At 38.5% G+C, this 20,975-nt stretch overlaps 1 protein-coding gene across 1 annotated transcript in view; it reads left to right on the top strand.

The window, feature by feature from the left end:
- Glcci1 (glucocorticoid induced 1) overlaps positions 1–20,739 on the top strand; it is an 84,299-nt gene extending 63,560 nt beyond the window's left edge. The window contains exons 5-8 of the mRNA XM_004645643.2: positions 2,136–2,288; positions 5,438–5,648; positions 16,615–16,735; positions 17,877–20,739. Of these exons, the coding sequence (XP_004645700.1) occupies positions 2,136–2,288; positions 5,438–5,648; positions 16,615–16,735; positions 17,877–18,222 (831 nt within the window). The 3' untranslated portion in view covers positions 18,223–20,739. The remainder of the gene's footprint in view (positions 1–2,135; positions 2,289–5,437; positions 5,649–16,614; positions 16,736–17,876) is intronic.
- The last annotated feature ends 236 nt before the right edge of the window (positions 20,740–20,975 follow it).

The raw sequence follows: 20,975 nt of genomic DNA on the forward strand, positions 1-20,975 counted from the left end.
CTATCACATACATATGTTATATTTATGTAGTATTTCAAAGCTTGTAGACCAAAAATGTTTTTTTTTTTTCAATCACATGCTGTTTATTGCCTTCAGTAATTCCTTGTAAGGTGAGACCATGGCTTGTTGTTTTCTTCTTTTGATTTTTATTCGTACATGTTTGCAGGGCCTGATTGGTACAGGTGTATAACACATTTCAGTTCCATTCTTTCCCATCTCCCTCTCCTTTTATTTTTCCAGCATCAGAGTCAATTCTTTATCTTGTAAAAAGGCCTTATAAAATTAATTTATCACATGTATAGACTAAAAACCAAACTAATGGGCCAAATAACATGTAAACCATATAAGGCAATTGTACTGAGTCAGGATTCACTTTTAGATACATGTCCTCACTGGATTACAGTCCCTTTATTTTTCTTTATCTTTTTTCCTGTCATCTTTGATTTCATACTTTATACATTTGTGTGTTGGGTTTGTCATATAACGGGAACCATACAGTACTTGTGTCTTTTACTTCCGTTAGCATTATGATCTCTGGTTGCATCCCCTTTCCTACAGCTGACTCAGGTTTATCCATCTTTATGGTAGAGCAGTACTCTATTGTGAATAAATACCGTATTTTTGTATCCATCCATCTGTTGACGGACATAAAGGCTCTTTCCAAGAGTTTTAACTATTATGAATTGTGCTGCTATAAAGTTGGATAGTCAGATATCACTGTGGGATGATATCTTTAACTATTTCAGAGAGATGCCTAGAAGAGAAATGACTGGGTCAAATGCAATTTCTGTTGTTAGTTTGTTGAGGAATTTCCATATTAATTTCCATGCTGGGTGAGACAGTTTACAATTCCACCAATAATGTAGAAGGGTTCCTTTCTCTACACAGCTCCATAGATTGCTTTAATTTTTACTTTGATAATCTCTATTTTTCTCCTTTTGTATAATTTTCTTGAACATCAAAAGGTCCACTAACACTTGGTAATCCCTATATCAGAGATAGTTAATGTTTAGGAATGTTGCTAAGGACTTTTGAAAACAGCCTTACATTTGTTAAGTGACTATTGAATTTAACATTCTACTATTGTGATATTGCTTAATGATCCCATAGACTTTTATTGTTATTTGGGAATTGAAAAAGGGACTTTGTAATGAATCTGTCCCTATCTGCCTCCCCTCACTTTTAAAATTTTATTTTGTAATAGAGCTTAAACTTGCAGTTTTCCTGTCTCAGTCCCCTAAAGTGTAAAGATTACAGACATGTGCCACCATGCCCACTTTATGCTTTCATAAATGCTTGACAGAATGGAAATGAAAAATACTAAAAGGCAGTTAGTTGTCAATGTGTAGTAAACAGATCTTTTAAGTAAACTCAGAAATGTACAGTGGAGTCATATAATAGCAGGCATAGGCCAGCAAGATAGCTCAGCTGACTAAAGCACCTGCTTAGGCAAGTGCAGGGACCATGGTTTGATCCCCAGCACCACATGCTGCACCAGCCCTGCCCCCAGAGCAGGCTGAGCCGGCCAGAGTCCAGATGTGGTGGCTCACACCTGGAATCCCTGCGCTGGGGAGGCTGAAAGCAGGAGAATCACCACAAGTCCCACCTGCGTAGTGAGACCCTGCAACAACCAAATACATAAATAAAAAAAATTAAAATAAGGCAAGCATATCACTTCAACTGCCTTTTCAGTAAAATAAATGGGAAAAGCACTAAAGAGTCTGTGTGGCATTTTTCTGAACAAGTGTACCTTGTAGTTATCCCTTTGCATAAAGGGAGTTTTCAGGGACTGTTGTGACTGTAACTATAGAACAGCGGTACTGTAAAACGGTGGCATCCATACCACAACATTCTGGTTGTGTCATTGAAAGCTCTAAAAGTTTGTCGTCATTGCTTTAGAATATAAGTGTGTGTATAACAAATTATTATATCTGAAGTGTTAAAAAGAACTTCATTGAATTTTGATTTTAATATTTCTGGTGATGCTAGAGATTACACATGAAACTTCATATACATTGCTCAGGAGCTTGCCACTGAGCTGCACCCCCGCCCTTCAGCGGTAAGCTTTGCTTTGTTCTTGGTTGTTGATTGCTTTGATCCCAAATAGTTTGACCCCACTTCCTTTTGTCCCGTAGGCTCCTGGATCAAGGTCAGTCCCTATGCCATTGTCAAATATATCAGTGCCAAAATCGTCAGTTTCACGTGTGCCCTGCAGTGTAGAAGGAATAAGTCCTGAGTTGGAAAAGGTGTTCATTAAAGAAAGTAATGGGAAGGAGGAAGTGTCCAAGGTAAGGTCATGTGGGATATTTGAATCATTTTTCTTTAACGCTGCACACTGTCTCACAAGTACATTTTTGGTAGCAACTTTGAAGCAATACAACCTGTGTACCATGTAATTTACTCTTTTTAGCAGACAGTTTGGTGATTTTTAGCATATCCACAGACTCATCCAACTCTTGTCAAAAACAAGGCATTTTTATCACCCCACACACACTCAGAAGAAATTTGATACTCTTCGGCACCCGTTTTCCCCAGCAGGTCCTGTGCACACCACTCATCTACTCTCAGGAGCCATGAATTTTCTTGCTTCTAGATATTTCAAATACACAGAATCGTGCAGTGTGTGCCCTTTTGTAACTGGGTTTTTTCACTTCATATAGTATTTCCGAGATTCATCCTGTTTTTCCTTTATTGCCAGACAGTCCTTAGTTTTTGGCTATAATCAGAAAAAGACGTCATTGTAAGTGTTGGCAGGAATGCAGAGCGACTGGAACACTTACTCATGGTGGTGGCGCTGTGCAGTGGTACGCACACTGTGGAAAACAATGCAACGGTTCTTCAGCAGGTCAGACACAGAGGAGCATCCGCATCAGCAGTTCCACCCTCAGATGCACACCCAAGACAATGAAAACTCTGCATTCGTGTGAAAATTTGTCGGCGTTTACAGCAAACTAATCAAATAGCCAAAAATCAAAAATAATCTAACTGCATAGCACTGTCTGGCAATAATTCTTAGTGCTGCTTCACAAATACAAGAAATGTATTGGGTGTTACATAGCCTTCCTAGAATGGAGTGAGTCCTTGTTTGAATATAAAATAATCAATACATTTCCTTCATGGACATTTAGATTGTTTCCAGTGTATGTCCTCACAGGCACTCCGCTAGATGGTGAAATTGTTTGGGCCAGGCATTTTTACATTCAAATATTGGTGAATATACCAAATTATCCATTTGATGCTTAGATATTGTACCATTTCACACTTGGATATTGCAGTTAAGTTTTTGACATACATTATGTCATAGAGGAATCCTTTAACTATCAACACCATCTCTCAGCTATTTCCTATTAAAATTTTACCTTTATATGTTAAGAAAAGTGTAATGTAAGGAAGTAAAGTTGATCTCATTTTTGGAACATATACATAAATAGTCATTTATGTATATATCATTAATCCTTCAGAACAAAATTCTCCTAAAATCTAAAACTTGCAAAAATCATTTAAGTGAGTCATATTTCTATTTGGCACTAGCTTTATTTACAAAGCATTCTAGGATGCATTTCAAACTTAAAACTAATGTAGTAATTTTTAGAAATTTTAGACTTATGATTAATTATACTTCAAATGTTTAATAAATACATACCTCTAGTTAAAAATAAAAAGTGTTATGTTAACTATGTTGATATTACAGTCCTTTGTATTTCCTATTGTTACTGGTGTAAATATAGAGAATTCTTAAATCTGTTTTGTTAAGATCCTATATTCCCTGACAAAAGTTTGTTGGGGAAACCAGGAGTAGAGCTTATGCCTATAAGCCCAGGACCCGGGAGGTTGAGGCAGGAGAACTGCTACAAGTTCAAAGCTAGCTTGGACTACATAGAGAAACCCCATCTCAAAGAGACAGACAAACAAAGCACAAAGTTTTGGGGGTTATGTATTTTACCAGTTGCCAACATTGATACATGCATTAAAGTAGTATTTTGTCAGACTATCATCAAGTAAATTAACATTTTTTGCTTCATTCCTAAATTAAAAAGTTGCACTTTATGTTTACAAATCTACTGATAATTAGGTAACTGAGTGCCATTTTTATAACACAGTAGTCACTCTAAGGTTACAGAGGTGGCATAGTTTTCGATTAGCAGCAGTACATTGCATAGATAAGTTCTTTTTTTTTCCCATTAATTTCAGACTTCATTTCAGTTGCTTATTATAGAAAATATTAATGCATTTTGAATCTTGCCTAGTTTTACCTTCTTCCATTTCCTCTCTGATAGTATATCTGAAGTTGCTGAAATGATGAGGCTCAGATTCAAAACAGTAGACATTAGTGAAAATAAATTATAAGTAAATTAATATGTTGGTCCTTTCCATAGAATTGCAGCCCTACTGGTATTTAAATTATTTGAATGAGAACTTGGTACCTAGACCTTCACTTGTCCTTTGCACCTCGTTCAGTGTGCAAATGCAGTGGGGCGAAATCTTTTTATGGTGGCAAGAGCGTGGTTGAGTAGAAGGCGTGCACTCAGCAGGCTCTTGTGCCGCATTAGCTGTGTCAGTGGAAACTCTGAGGTACAGGTTTCTTGCTTGTGAAGCCAAGACAGGACTGATGAGCTGTCGGATGCCCTGTGGTCCGACATCTGTGCTTACGGTTTCCTTTAAATTTCTTCTTTTTGCCCCTCAGCCTAGTACATACTCCACCATTCTCAGCACTCAGGAACCTGAGGCAGCCAAAACTGCAAAGGAGACTATCTCGAGAACAACAAAAATGTCTTGTGTTTTGCCATCTTAGAACAGTGCACTAGAACTAAGCAAAATTATCCATATGGATACCAAGTACTTAGTTTGATGCTAAATTGGTAAAGTTGTTCTGAGTTATATTAGTGTTCTCCATTGAATACTAACACAATAAACCAGTTGGTCACAAATTTTGGGTAACTTGCAAAGGAAATAGAAAGTATAGTCCTGTTCTTGACTTTTAGAAAATTAAAATAAAATTAGGAAATGAAAATGTACCTGTGAATAGACTTCATTTTTTCCTTACTAGAAGTGAAAGCGATTGTGTAGACCATTCAGTGAATTCACTCAGAAAATGTTTCCTGGGTGTCTGTTACGTGCTGCACAGACCACTAGGCATTAGGGATGGAATGTTAAACTCCTGCTGGCCATGAGAAGTATTTTGGGAAGGACTAAACCTGGAATATATACAGGAAGTCACAATTTTTCTGCACGCAAATGGTTTTATCTCAGTGAAACTTTTAGTTCAAAATATATGCCCAAGAACTAACTTAAGATGCGAACTTTGATATCCTTATTAGCCGAAGAATAAATTATGGCGGTGATGGCGACGGTGCCTGCGTGGGAAGGCACCACATGTGTGCTCTGTGAAGTACAATGTGCAACTGTCCCCCATGATGTGATGGTGCTCTTCTTACAGCCTTTGGACATTCCAGATGGCCGAAGAGCTCCACTCCCTGCTCACTACCGGAGCAGCAGTACTCGAAGCATAGACACTCAGACTCCTTCTGTCCAGGAGCGTAGCAGTAGCTGCAGCAGCCATTCACCTTGTGTGTCCCCCTTTTGTCCTCCGGAGTCCCAGGATGGTAGCCCCTGCTCAGCAGAAGACTTGCTCTATGATCGTGATAAAGGTGAGAATGGAGGCGTCCACCAGCTAGAGGCTTTGGTGCAGGGCCTGCTCATTATATTTCTTTATCTTAGATCATTGCATCATGTTTTTCTTTTGTTGAATAACCTAAAAGATTGGTTAACCTAGGTTTGTTTGTTCATTGGTTTCACCTTCCCCCTTCTTTGTGACTTTCACAAACATCTTCCATAAATGTGTCAGAGAAGCACAGCGCATGGTTCCAACAGCTGCTGAAAGCTGTGAAATGGAGTGTGTACAACTTCACCCAAGTCTTTGCCTTGTTGCTGTCCAGTGATAACGATGGTTCTGGTAAATACTTCTCGTGCTTAAAGTTAGATTTCATAATCAGTGATTTTGAAGGAAATATTTTTATAAGAAACTGGAGGAGATGATTATATTTTTGACCAAGTAAATATAGTTTAGTCAGTACCTACAGGACATGAAAGCTACTTTGCTCTGGTGTGTAGATGAACCATGAACAGTTGCAAAGCTCTGGGATATCTTCCTGCCATGCCCCAACTGTGTCCCCCATTGTCTTGGCCTATTCGCAGGTGTTTGTTCCCTACTGTACTTGCTTCCTTGAATTTCTTACCCCCTGAGCCCTAACTCTAGAACCCACCTCTAAACGCAGTGTAGATTGTCCAGCTCTACCTTTGTAGTTGTTGCCGAAGAAGAATGAGTTTTTTTTTTAATTTTTATTTATTTATTTTTATTATATACCTACTGCTTCTCATCGTAAAGGAATTAAGGACAACAAAAATTTAAAACATGGAAAAGCTCGCAACAATAAAATCAGGTGGGACTTTTAGGTTCCTTGTTTTGATTTGACACCTGCTCTTTATGATTTTATTTTCAGACATTTTATATACAAGTACTAGGATCTGAAGTGCTCAGCCTGTGACATTTCCGTGTATGTGCACACTTGTGAAGGGTCAGGCCCAGGCACAGAACAAGTTTGTCATCTTATTAGGCTCCCACTGGCTTCTTAGCAGACAGTAGCCCGTCCCTCAAACTTGGAAGAAGCAATATTTTGACTTTTTCCACCTTAATTTAGTTTTTGGCTATTTCTAATTTTCATAGCCATGGAATGGTACTAGTGTGCATTCTTTTGCATCTGGCTTATTCTTGCGCTCATTGTACTTATCAGATGAGATGCTAAATGAAAACTAACTTTGGACTTCGTCCTCCACTTTCATATCCTTTCCTTTATGGAAGTGCTTCCCCCCCCCCCCCCATTAATCTCAGACTTCTCCTTGCTGCAAGGGGAAAGTGTCTGTTTTTTTTAGTGTCAGGTTAGGTGACTTCCATTTCCCTGAGGTGTCATGCCAGAGCAAACTCCTTTAATCACTTCCTCACAACCATTTTGCTGTGGATGTTTCACAGTAAAATAAATAAGAAAACATGTAGCTTCCAGTATGAGTGTGTGTTTTGAAGTTTAGGTGGAAATATTAGACAATAGTTACAAGTTGTAGGCCACATAGGGAGCAAACATGTAGCAGGTCATTCTGGCTAATTTTAGAACTCATACTCTTTTTCACACTGGTAGAAAGGATGAGTATGGTTGAACTTGGCTACTTTCGTTATTTATTAATCTTTGTAGTTGGGATAATTGCAAAGTAGAAATAGTCCAGGTAGTTAATTCTGGAGCTTAGTTTTCTTTAAGTTTCTTATCTTGGATAACTGAGAGATGCTGAACTGCAAAAGAAATATATTGGGAAGGTGGGTGTCTCTTTCACTTTCATCGGTTGGTTGTGGGAGTCCCTTCAGGGCTCCTAGTCAACATATCCTTGAGACTGATAGATAAATGATTTTAGTAGGGCGAAAGGGCTCTTTGCTTAGACTATAAGTTTCAAATGGTACATATGCAACTTTTATTTTTCTTGACAATTTATAATGTTTTATTATGACAAAGTATAACCATACTACTTTCCTGCCATAGTTTTGTACAAGGTACAGTATCTTGTAACAAAAAAATTAAGAACAACACTGGCCGTGGGACTCGTGTGAAATGTTGAGTCTAAAATCTATATTAATTCTTGAGGATTCAATAGACTGTAGTTGCCTTAAAAATATTCATTATTATCACTTGTCGGTTTTCCGTATGCCTTCAGTGGACCTTATCAAGTACTGACTTTTCTTTTATACCTTATTCTGCCAATTAGCTAATAATGCTACTTCTCTCTATTTCTTAGGTTCCTTTCCTTAAACTTTGTGTGTTTCCTCTGTGTCCTTTTATTCTTCCATACCAGAACTCTACCTGTAAAATGTTTTCTTTGTTTTTAGTTTAATGTGCTGTTAGTTTAGTATGTAAAATTCCACCAGTGTCCCAGCTCATCTCTAAAGCTAGCAGTTTTTCCCTAAGGATAAAAAATTTTCTTTGTGACATTACTTTGTTATTTGAGGGACTAAATGTGTTATTTTAGAAATGTGCTTAGCACAGTCTTTACTGCATGGTAAATCCTCCACAAATGGTAGTAAGTGTTGATAATAGTGATTTTCAAGAAAAAAAATTTTTTTTAATGATGGGCATAAAAGAAATCACAGAAACTTTTAAGGTTTGGTTTTTTTTTTCCATTTTCCACAAGACAACCTCCATTTGCCAACTAGTTTCTTAAGATTTCTATTGTATTTAGCTTAAGGTTATTAATTTGTGATTAAAATTAACCTGATGTTTCTATTCTCTTGGAAAATATTTGGGCTACATGTGAAGATTTTAAATCTCAAATATTATCAATATTTTATGAAAAGAAAGCTAAGCTTTTTTTTCTTTTGTGTATGATTTTGTGTATATATACTTTAGCATTGAGAGTAAAGATGTTTTTCAACTGAATTTTTACTTCTAGTTTACTTTAAGAATATTGGCTGAGCACTGTATGTAAGGTCATGTACTAGAGAGTGGAGAAGTAAAGATATATAAGATATGATTTCTTTAAGGAATTTTTATCCTTGTAAGGTATAAGGATGAAACAGTATGCTTTTGTACAGCTATGTTTAGAATGCTAAAGGAAAAAGTACTAAAGGAAAGAGTTGTCAGTTTTGTAATTTTGGGATCTTACGTATGCTTTGTCATTCAAACTATCTCTGACTCATGATTGCTATATAAAGTATAAATGCTAAGTTTTCTTGGTTTCAGGCTTCTAAAAATACTAATTCTGTCCTTTGATTTGTATTTTCTACACTAAACTGCACTTATTACTACACTATACTCTTCTTATTTCCCGTAGAAACTTGTAGCTTTCTTGATAGTTTTCTTCAAGTATGAGAATGAAATGAATGCCTGTAATTTTGTTGTCAGTTAGGATCAGGTTGGGGTTCCTGTATGTTCTGCAGCTGCCGTATGAAGTTTGCTCTTCGTTAGAACAGCGAATTTTACTGTCACTGGGTGCCTCGCTGGACGTGCCCAGAGGGACAGCGGCGGTGAGCAGGGCTGCTGGGAGGAAGGATGTCACGTTGTGCTGATTATTTTTCTAGTCCTCTTCTGTCACATTCTTACCCTTTTTGTGACTTCACTAACAATATTTCTTCCAATTCCTAACGTCTGTTTTCCATGGATCATGGATAGTTTCAGCTGAATAACACATTGGCTTTTCCCTTTGGATGTATCGGTTGCAGTGTCAAGATGAAAACACCCCTTAGAGAATTCTAGCTCCTGAGATGCTCATTCCAAGTGATAGTTGGTTTGTTTTTATTTTGGTTCTGGGATTTTTTCCCCACTTGGTTTTCCCAGTAACCTAAAGATTGATGGCGGTCGTTTCATTTCTGTGAAGCTGCCAGACTAACTGACGACAAGTGTGCTGGTTCCTATGGCGTGGAAAGCCGGGGATCCAGAACAAGAGCTCCCAGGTTGGCATTAGCAGAACGTGCCCTAAGACGCGGTCAGAGTCCTTCTACATCTCATGCCCAAGATGCAGGGGCAAAAATGAACCATGCATGTAATACAGAGGACAGCCTCAGCCGCCAAGTGGCTTGTACGACTAGAAGGAGGGACAGGAGATGAGAAAGGGGGAGGGAAGAAGCAATGTGTGTGTACACACACGGGAGACCCTGCGTAATGTACTGCTGATTTCTGCACGTCTGTTCAAATAAGCAGTTAGTGCTCAGTTTTTTGACCAATTTTACATGCTTTCATCTGGTAATCTGAACAACTAATTTGAAGACAACAGTGTGCAGTATAGCAACCATTGTTGAACTCCTTTCACGTTGTTTAGCGATATTCGGTACTGCTTCTAATTTTTTTAAAACTAGTTTTTGTTCTCTTTTAAAAAATATTAGTTCTTCGAGCAGCTGGCTAACAGTCCTTGATAGTAGCCAGACCGGTGCTGGGCAGCCTACAAAATCGAGCCTTGAGTCTGCCACACATCATCGGTGGTTGGCAGTCACGGAGGCAGTTATTATAAAAACCTGCCATTTTGCAAGATATTGTAGAAGCATTGATTATTGTAATCACAAAGTAAATGGAACCATTTTGCTCAGGCCAGCTGCTGAGAGTTTTGTTTCATCTGTCCATAAGTTGCTTACTTGTAATTTAAACAGCATTTTCTTGAAGGAACAGTGTGCTATGTGGGCAGTTTCCCAAACCAATACATATAAGCCTGTGTACCTCCTATGAACTTCATTCTAATATTAATTTTATTAAACTTGTTAGGTATTAAAACTAAGTAGCTTGTTACTCCAGGAGAGAAGAGAAAAGAACATCATCTTTTTAGGGATGAGGGCTGATCTCAGGCAAACTTTTGAAATAGCCAGTTCTGGGTGTCTTCTTGCTCCTTTCTGTATAGTGTATTTGTATTCATCTCTAGAGTTCTACTTCTTAGCCTTTCTTTCATTGTGTTTTGACTCTGCACCTTCTAGGTATGTTAATCAGCCAAGGTTTTGTGGTAGTTTTGATTTTGTGGTTTGTATTATAAAAGCAAATCTGATGTATATTTTAACAACTACACCTTGAAAATCACTACTTTTGAGCTTGGATCTGTTTGTCCAGAGTTTTGCTTTATGGTCCTAGGTTACTTGTTATCATACAGGAAACTCTTGTTGCTAAAGTGACGGACTATAAAGATACTGTTCCCAGGAAGGTATTATTCCATAGGCTAAAACTGGTGAATTCTAGAAATACGTTCCTAGGGTACTTTTCCTAAGGTTTTCTTTTTCAGGACAGCAGGTAACATTACACATGCTACCAGTGTCTCATAGCACGTAGTAGGTGTCTAGTAAGTGCCCTGTTCTCCCTTTCTGAAAATGTTGACAGTTGCACCGTGATCACCTTCTTGGATGCTATTTATAACTCAGAACTACTTCATAAGTACACAGCTCATTTCTAGCTGTTAGAGCTGAATCTGGAATATGAACAAACCAAAAATTTTAGCATTCCTGCATTACTGTTTCACTTCCTCTCCGTTATCTATGTACCAGAGCGTAAGTGCCAGCAAGAACGCATAACTGTGTTTTGCTTGTTTATCTTAAGCAAGTACATTAGTTCCTGGCTTGGTATAGTGATCAGTAGAGATTTTTTGAGTATTCCTTCGAGGCCTCTCTTCATGGTACCTCAGTTTTTTTTTAAAAGGTATATACTTAGGCTGAAAAAGATATATCTTTATGCTAAAAACATAATTTTTCTTTAAGTTATTAAATTGTGTTTTCCTTTTATTCTTCAAATGACATACTCTTAAAGAAAAAGCAGTAAAGAATAGTCAAACTAAAGATTACGCTAACAATGATAGGTAATTTTAGTGGGAAAGAAATAATTTTAGTGAGAAAGAAGCCATGAAGCTCAAATTTCCTATGGAGATTACTTTAAGACCTATCTCATCTTCCCCTTGTTTCACTTGGTTGTATTGGTAATGGTAAACTCTGTTTTGTGAATCCATAACCAAGGGGAAGATAAGATGGTATCGGCTTCGTTAGAGGAAAAGGAATCTGCTGGATCTGTCCTCCGCATTATCTTTTGTGTTCCTCTAGGAAACACTGGCTCCTAAAGCCTACTTGGTGTGCTGTCCTTGGAGAGCTTCAAGATCAAGATCTGCCTTACTAATAGATGGCAGATCCAGTCAGTAAAGGTGTTCTGAGTTGTAGGCCTGTACAGAACATTCCATAGGAAAGAACTTGATTCTGTAGTTACTCCTTGTGTTTCCCAAGGCAGATCAAAACTTAGTGAAGGAGTAGAGTAACTAACAGTAATGAACTCTGGCTCTGAGATATCCAGATTGAGTTCCTGCTCTGCCACTTGCTAATTATGTGTCGCTGAACAAGTTAACCCCTTAGGATCTCCATTTTTTACACCTACAAATTTGGGACAGTTGCTTTGTAAAATTGTTGTGATGAATAAATGTGCTCAAGTGATTTAGCTTTTGCTATTTCCTACAATATCACAAGCCTATGGGTAGGTGACATTGCAGAGGTTGGAGGATCTAAAGTGTGAAGGAAGGACTGTAATTTTCCTAATTTTTGTGGAGTTCAGATGCCAACAGAGCTCTCCTGTAGAACTTCCTACAGTACCTGTCTTAGCTGCTGTCTTACACCCAACACCCACATGTCAAAGGAGGAAAGGCTAATTTTAGTTTACTGTTTGTAGAGATTTCAGTTTATAGTCTGCTCTTTCCAAGGGAGAGCAGCACGGTGAAGGAGATTGAAGAAGAGAGTGTCAAGTTGAAGGTTTCACATTGATCTGCCTGAAGATAGTACAGTACCCTTTCTCTGTAGCCAGAATTTTTTTGAAAAGGGTGGAAATGCTGGTTTTATCTAATGTTGCATTAAGACATTTTTAGCATTTTGTTTTGCCTTCTATTTTGCAAATAGTATGTTCTCAGTAAATATTTAAGTGAATATTTATAGTGAGACTTTCACTAGAAATTCCAAAGTTTTGCTTGTTTCTCTCCTGTAGGATACTTTAGAAGCTGTTTAATATAAACAATGGGTTGCATTTTTAATGTCTTGAAAACCAGTGTTTCTTAAATTTTTTTTTTTTGCATTTTTTTTCTGGTACCAGAAATAAAACTCAGGACCTTGTTCTTGCCAGGCAAGCACTGTGCCACTGAGCTAAAGCCTCAGCCTCTTTTTGCATTTAAAATTCTTAAGGAATGTAAAAACTAAGCTTATATTACAGTGATTTTCCTAGGATCCTTAAATACATTGCTTTTTAAGATAGGAAGTATTTTGTGTAAGTTGATTAATTTTCTGGTTGCCTCTGACTATCATGTGATTTATATCAATAGAGTCATGATTTTTGTCTATAAGTTGGTTTGGGGACTCTCCTTGTAATGTGATTTGCTTCCATTTTTAATTATCATGACAGTAACTAGCATAGCATGTCCTGTCAGATTTGAGGAGCATAGTCAGCGTTGTTCTGTGTGTGAGGACTGTGCTGTGGGAGAAGGGTACCCGTTGTGGGTCCAGGAAGACAAAAGGACAGCTATGATTTGCTCACTTAATCTGAAAATTGATTCTATTCAGTTAATACTGAAAGAATGATGAGCAACTAACACATAAATCACCTACATATGACAAATATTTAATTAAGGGACCTAGCATTTGGATTGTAATTTGAGTTCCACTTACTTCATAATCAGTCTGATTTGAAGTTCAAAAATAGAAGTAGCAGAGCCAGTGAGATAGCTCAGTGGACTAGAGAGCCTGCTTAGGCAAGCTCAGCCACCATGGTTCCTTCCCCCGCACCACATGCTATGCAATCCCACCCCCAGGGAGGGCTGAGCCGGCCACAGAGTCCAGGCCTAACCGTGTACGCCTGTAATCCCAGTGCTGGGAAGGCCGAAAGCAGGAGGATCACTATGAGTCTGAGCTGCGTAGTAAGACCCTATAACAACCAAGTAACGTTTTTTTAAAAAAGTAGTAGCAAAAGCTCATACCATTTTTTCTAAGAAGTTAGAATTTCTTGAATGCTAAAGGAGATCTTAGCTATATGTTATGTGCTATTAAAATTCTCCTGTAAATAGTAGTATTCTCATGAGGCATAAACTTTGAAGTTGGAGAAAAAGCTTAGAGACTCTTAAGTAATCCTAAATTGTAAGTTCTGTTTGGACTTACGTTAGCAGAAAGCACAGGTTTTTGATATAACTGGTAATGGTACCTGGCTCTAAAAGTTTATTGCCAAGAAATTCTCTAGAATTGTGTGATTTTCCTGATTTTATTAGGCCATCAAACCATATGACAGTTGATAATTTCATTTGCTGAAGCAAAAGAAGTAATTTCAACACCAGAACAGTAATTACATTTAGGTCCTATTTAGTCGTATTTGTAATCTCTCATGGCTAACTTTTATGCTTTTATTATACTTTAGAATGTCGTTGAATATAGCATAGTATGAACAGATACTCTTTTCCCCAGATACCTATCTGGGCAAGGTAGAACAAGACTTATATTGTAGTGGTTATGACTGCATACACTGTAAAATTATTTTTATGTTCAGTAATTTATCGATTCCAGGCATTTGTTTTAATTTCAGAGTGATAGAGCTCCATATCTTATTAAAAGATCTTATCATGGTACACAGTAAACGCTAGGCAGTTGGAAACCTGATGAATCTGGTATATCAGATGTTTCCTGCCAGAAGTGAAATTTTACCTTTATGTAACTAAATAGTTAGAATGAACAAATCTATTTAAAATGCCAATTCTTTTATCTTTTAATGCAGAAAGAGAATGGAATAGGCTTACAGTTTTTAAATAGTTTCTCTTTTTAAATCTGCAAATTGGAAGTATATTTTTCCACTATTGTGATATTGCTCAGAACTTCCTGTGTTTCAGGCTGTGTCCTAGCAGTTTTATGCACATTTTTCAGCTATCATGTTAGTATGTTAATCCTGTTCTGTACAGGAAAAAATACAGGTCAGACTTAGCCATGTTACCTCTGCAGCGAGGCCTGCATAGAAGCCAGGTGGCTTTAATTTTTGCTGAATTGAGATTCTTACTATTTTCATGGTTTGTTCTCAGAATTATTGTGCCTGATGCGCTTAGGAGCTATACCAAAAACAAAGGAGGAGAGGCTTCAGCGTTAGAGAAAATGTAAGATGGAAAACTGTTTAAATATAATTTTGCATTGTTGAGGGAATGATTATTAGTTTTGCAGCATATCCAAGTCACATCTGTCAACTCTGGGAAGACATCAGTGAAACTAAAGAGGAATAGTAGAGGAGACTTGAGGACATAACGAGAGGCGCCACCCAGAGGCCTGCAGGTGTGACCAGCATGGCTCTTCTTACCTGATAGTGTAGTGGTTCCTTGACAGCATGGTAATACCATGTTGGTGGCCAGAAACACGTGTTACAGGCATTGCTCGTGTTTGCAGGCTGACCCAGCGTGCGGTGCCGGCCGGGCTTGGCTCTGGAGTAACCTCTAGGAAGGCGTTGCCTGCCATGTTTGTTTCCTTATATCCTCCCTCTGGCTTGTTGCTGACTGGATACTCCATACTGTCAGACTGCACTTCGGGTGTTGCAGGGAGTTCAAATCCTCATTTGGAAAACAGCTTTTCGTCCAGACCTTTCTGGTCCCACCTTGCCTGGAGACCGCAAGTTCCATGCGGCACTGAGGAAAGTGTGCCTTGTGCCGCTGTGCCCTAAGAGCAGCTGCCGTGTTCTCCTTCCTTCCTCCTGTCGGCTTAAGATGTAGAGTAAATGTTAAGAATCCAAGGAAATTCTCAAATCTGAATAGTATGTATACAAAGAAACCCAATTTCATGATTTAGTTCCTTCCAGAAAGCTACTCTGTGCACTTGGTGGGGAAATCCATAATAGTGATAAACTATGTGGCTTTTCCAACTTTTCCAATAGTGTAGCTGCCTTATTTTTCAGACAATAATTTCCTAGCTTGACATACAGCTGTATTCAAATATAAGCCCCATTTGCATTGGCCTGACTAACAGAGACACTCTTTGAATCTTCACAAAGTATCAGTGTGCAGTAGGGGTCTGCTTCCTAAACATCTTTATGCCTTATTATTGATGAGAAAAATGTTCCTATTGCTAAGTTTCTGTTGTGTATTTTAAACTAAAGACATTTGCTAAAATTATAACATAATTAAGATACTAATGCATCTTTCAAAGTAGATGAAAATAATACATCTCAGTTGGTCATGTACTTAGTATGTTAGCAGTGGAGACTGGCTTGCATTAAATCAGAACTTGTTTAAATGGGACTATTTATACAAATACATTACTGACTTTACAACTTGGCATCTTAAAAAGATAATGACACATTTTTCTGTGCTTGAATTTCCAAAATCTTTTGCCAGATAGGAAAGGGAGAAATTGCATATAGATTTTATAACCTCTCATGAATAGACCATTTTCTTTTTGGTGAAAAAAATATGAGAAAAATACATTAAGCAGAGATGTTTTTGGATTTCTTATGTCTGCTAGTAGCTAGAATACAAACTGAAAAGCCTCTTTTATAGACATTTAAAAGCAAAATTCTAAGAAAAACTGCCCTTTTTATGATAGGCAGATGGAAGGAGACACGTTACAAACCTGTTCTTTCCCTTGCGTACATGTTATTCATCATTTTGGTAAAGTACTGTTTCTGCTGATATAATGAAAATATATTCCATGTTAAAATTTTTGGTTAAATTAGGTGGATAGTGGGAAGCTGCCTAGACAACATTGTCTTATAATAATTTACAGTTCTTCTGTGACTTACACGTTTTAGCCCATTCTTTCACATTCTTGAAGTAGATAAAAAATAACACACTTACTTTCAGAATTGCAGCTCTATTCTATTCAAAACTAGACTTCTGAACTAAAATCCATCCTTGATGTTTCTGTGGCAGATGACTGCCACATTCAAGTTTTTATTTAAAAGAACGGCACTATGCAAAAATATCAGAAGCGACTTTGTGACACAGGAGGCTCTGTGGTGGAAGAACAGGGGTAGTAGTGGAAAATCTGTGGAAAAGGTTGTTTGGAAATCAAGTTTCATTTAAAAGCGCTTTCAATCTCTAGTTAATATAACTGCTTTAAATTTACAGACAGTGGGAGTAGCTCACCGCTACCCAAGTATGCTTCATCTCCCAAACCAAACAACAGCTACATGTTCAAACGGGAGCCCCCAGAGGGATGTGAGCGAGTGAAGGTCTTTGAGGAAATGGCGTAAGTAATGTCTTTTCTGTCAGCTGGGATGTGCAAAGCTGTGAAGCTTTTTCCTGAGACCAGTTGATTACAGAGAATCAACGCCTCTATCCAGCTGATCACGTGTTTCCAAGGCAGATTACAAAAGGGGACTCTATAGGCAAAGGAGATCTTATGGAAGGAGAATTAAATTGTATGCTGGAAATGTATATGCCAAGACACAGAAACTTGGAAATTCCTACCTAAAAAACCATATTTTTCAGTCTAAGAATTTTCCTTTCAAAATTTAACTTATATGGCTGCCAAGAAGATGCACAGGAGCAGAGTCAGGACCCAGCTCGCCTCTAGACAGTGCTAGGCAGCAGGAAGACTGTCTCCTTCCCGAGTGACACATTGCTTGTTTATTCATAGATTTTGGATTTCTGTTCACAGATTTTTTTTTTTTCTTTTTGCAATTACAGTATGTGTAAGTTAGCAGTTCATGCTGTAAGCCCTGGGCAGAATAGCTCAGCAGAGACTGTGTGGCTCCTACACTCGCCTGTCCCAGTGTCCCCGTGCAGGAGCCCCAGGGAGGCTGCTGTGCTCTTGCGACCTGGGAGGGAACAAGGGCCGGTCTTTAAGGGGCTCGTGCCCGGGCTTAGGAATGGAAGGGAAGGATGGCCGGCCGGTGGACCCTCCTCTGCTGGGTCGAGCGGCTCTTCCAGAGACTGCTGAAACTCCCTCCGGCCTGCCTGTGTGGGCAGATGCAGAACAAGGAGAGAGCCTCACAATCAAATACCTAATTGGTAAAACCCCCCAAATGCTGTTTCTTAGCAGAAAAGTCATCCTAGCCTTGTGTAATCTTCAGCTATCATACAGGACATTTTTCCAAAGTGCTTGAAAATGAACTAATGATCTCTATAAGTTTTTTTTGTTTTGTTTTTTTGCTTAGTCTTTTTGACAATTGTCTCAAATACCACTTCAGTGCTGTGTACTTGAGTATTCTGCCAGCTGACTTGTGCTATGGAAGATGTTTACCCATCTGTGTATATTGAACCCATTCCTTGCCATTCACATTTTAGCAACTTTAGCCAGCTCCTGCCCACCCTCTTTTTTTTTCCCTACCTCTGGAAGTACATAACTCTTTGATGATTGAAAACCTAATTTTGTTTTATGATTTTAGGTCTCGTCAGCCTATCTCGGCCCCTCTCTTTTCATGTCCTGACAAAAACAAGGTTAATTTCATCCCAACCGGATCAGCTTTCTGTCCTGTGAGACTTCTAGGCCCTCTCTTACCCGCCTCTGACCTGATGCTCAAGAACTCTCCTAACTCTGCCCAGAATTCGGCTCTGGCCACTCTGACCGTGGAGCAGCTCTCGTCCCGGGTTTCCTTCACATCTCTGTCTGATGACACCAGCACTGCAGGCGCCGTTGAGGCCTCTGTCCAGCAGCCATCCCAGCCGCAGCAGCTCCTGCAGGAACTGCAGGGTGAGGAGCACATCTCTGCTCAGAACTACGTCGTCATCTAACGCAGAGGGGGAGCTGGCCTCCACCCCACATCCCAAGGACTGATCTCAGACATCTATCTGCATGGAGTGACAAACTTTCTGAGTGCCACCACCACCAACAGAATACTTATCAGCATCCCGAAGTATCTCTCAACACTGATCTTGGCAGGGATGGAACTCCTATTCAGCAGTTTTTGTGGAAAGCAGTAATGCCTGCAACATGTATGTGTCATTCAGCATTTTAAGTGGAGACTATGCATTTCATAGTATGTTTGGCGGATTAGTACCGTGTCCTGTGTTTTGTTCCAAATTCTTCAGTATAAATAAGCTCTAATATCAAAAAGTTGCCTGTCTAAATAGAAAATGTCTTGCTGTGTTTTGTCCTATGGAAAATACTGTACTTCGGAATTATGTTTACAATTGACCCAGGTGTTTGTTTCTAATTTCTGTAATACATACAATGCAAAAAAAAAAAAAAAAATGGCCACAACAGTTGCACAGTGCCCACCCTATGGCCTAGCTTCAGGTACTTCAGTTGAAGTCTAACTCAGGTAACTTGGAATGTATATCATACTGGGATATTAAATATTTCACAGCTACAAAGCTAAAGAGGGAACATCACTCTTTTGCCTTTCCTTATTTCGTGCATTTCCCTTTCCTCATTACATTCCATATTCTTAGAATAAGAAGTGCATTCAACCCTAGGTGATTGACAACCCTGGACATGGGTGAACTTGAGGAGAACCGGCAATCTGTGGGTGTGACATCACTCTTGTCATGTGGTTGCAAGTCAAATAGCTGTTGCATTCCCTGTTTCAACATGTGTCAGTGTGGCAGTTTGAAAAGTTCGGGTTTGTTCAGTTAATGACTGTTACAATGTTACAAGTAAAGTGTTCGCTACTACAGTGTGTGTAAAACATTCCACATCATGTGTGATGAAATTTAAAGACAAGAATGTCTAGGTCTGATTTCAAAACAAGCAGAATTTCATAAGGATGACGGTTTTGTGTGTTTTTTGTTTTGTTTTGTTTTTTTGTTGGCCATCAGTTTCCTAATCGCTCCCTTTTTATCTAAAGACATGTTTGTGTTTAGTTTCTGTTTTGGAAATTCCTTAATTTGCAAGTTGAAGCATGATACACACTTTGGTTTATTTTCCTCACGCATGAGTTGCGTTCACATAGAGAGAACACGCGGTCTCAGTTGGTGCAGCCTAAGTAGCGCATTTAGTCACTTACAAAAACAGTAGCTTGAAGCTGTCTCATTTAAGCCTCACATAATACAATCTTGAAAAGTTTTGTTAAGATTTTGGATGTACGAAGCATAGCATAAACCCAAGGAAGTAGCCTTGAACTTTCAGACTTGACCTAAGTTCTCCACAGTGCGAAGAGAGCCCTAGATACTCTTGCTTGGTTAGTTAGTATTGTTTGCAGTAGCGCAGAGTATCCGTAAGTAAAAGGGAAGCTTTTGTACTTTTATTCCATTGTTTTCAGCTCAGTAAAAACCTAGAGTTGTCTCATCTGCACCTGAAGTGTATGGCACAAGTTTTTCTTTAAGAGTTCATGGAACAAGGTGCCTACAGTTAAAAGTATGTTTCTGTTCCCTTCTGTCATTCTTGGGATTTGCTGTTGTTGTTTTAAGGAGATTGAAGGACGATGAGGTGATACAGAAGAATGCAACACCATTTTTTAAAAGAAATATTATATATATATATGTATATGTTTGTGTGTGTGCGCGTGCATTCGGTGTACTATTTTGTCCTGATCCTAATCTCTTCTTTCCACCAAAGTTTGCAGTAATATTCTCTCCTGAAGGTGCATTCTGGCTCCTTCCAGTTAGTCAGTGTTATATCATAGGAGACTGTCACGGAGAAAAGGACTCGGTTTACTTTTGCCATTTTCACAGGGGAATCTTTTAAAACAACCTTCTCAGCAGCAGACACCTTTAACCCTAATAATCTCAGGCCTTGATGAAAATTCTATATTTTGTAGATTATGGTTAAAGGGGGAGAATTCCTAGTTCCGTAAGATAAATATGAGCTCCATTTGACTTCTGATATTGGTTTAACATTACATGATATGTTATCTTACGCTGTGCTTTTGTCCAAATAAGATGCAATAGTATCAATATCAATTTCAGAAAGATGGACTGAACATGCTTTTTTGGTGATGAACTCTGATGTATGATATTTATAGTGACATGTGCTTTTATTTTCTCATGAGAAGCTAAATATTGTGTTGTACATTTGTTCTTAGCATATATTAAAGTTTTGAACCAAATGTGTTAAAGCTTATGCTTTGCCATGTAAATTTCCCAGAAGTTGTTGAGCTCAAATGTATCCTACATTCAGCTGTAGAAATTTGTCAGAAATTGTTTAAATTTTGTATATAGTTGTACTGTTAATTTTAGCCACTGCGCTGAACAGTATTTGAGTTATACAATATGGCTTTACACGAGGAAATGTGTGGCTTCTGTTTTGTATTTTTTTCAGTATAGAAGTTCCTGTGTCTTATTTAAATAAAGTTATTAGTAAAACTGGAATAGTTTTCATGAATGTTTGCAGTCAGGATATTGGCTCATTACCCAACAAGGAGGTCCTCTCCGCCAGTGATGGCATTCAGTGCCACAAGCTCCTCCTGGCCTCGTCTCAAGCGGGGGGTATCTAACTGGCTCAGATTTCTCTACCTTGGTTTGCTCCTGCCAGTTAATTTGCACACTTTCCATCATCAGGTAAGAAGCTAGATATCTAGAGTTCCAGGCCTTTGTACTGCACCAAA

This window comes from Octodon degus, unplaced genomic scaffold, assembly GCF_000260255.1.
Source record: "Octodon degus isolate 3935 unplaced genomic scaffold, OctDeg1.0 scaffold00234, whole genome shotgun sequence".
Classification (NCBI taxonomy): Eukaryota; Metazoa; Chordata; class Mammalia; order Rodentia; family Octodontidae; genus Octodon; species Octodon degus.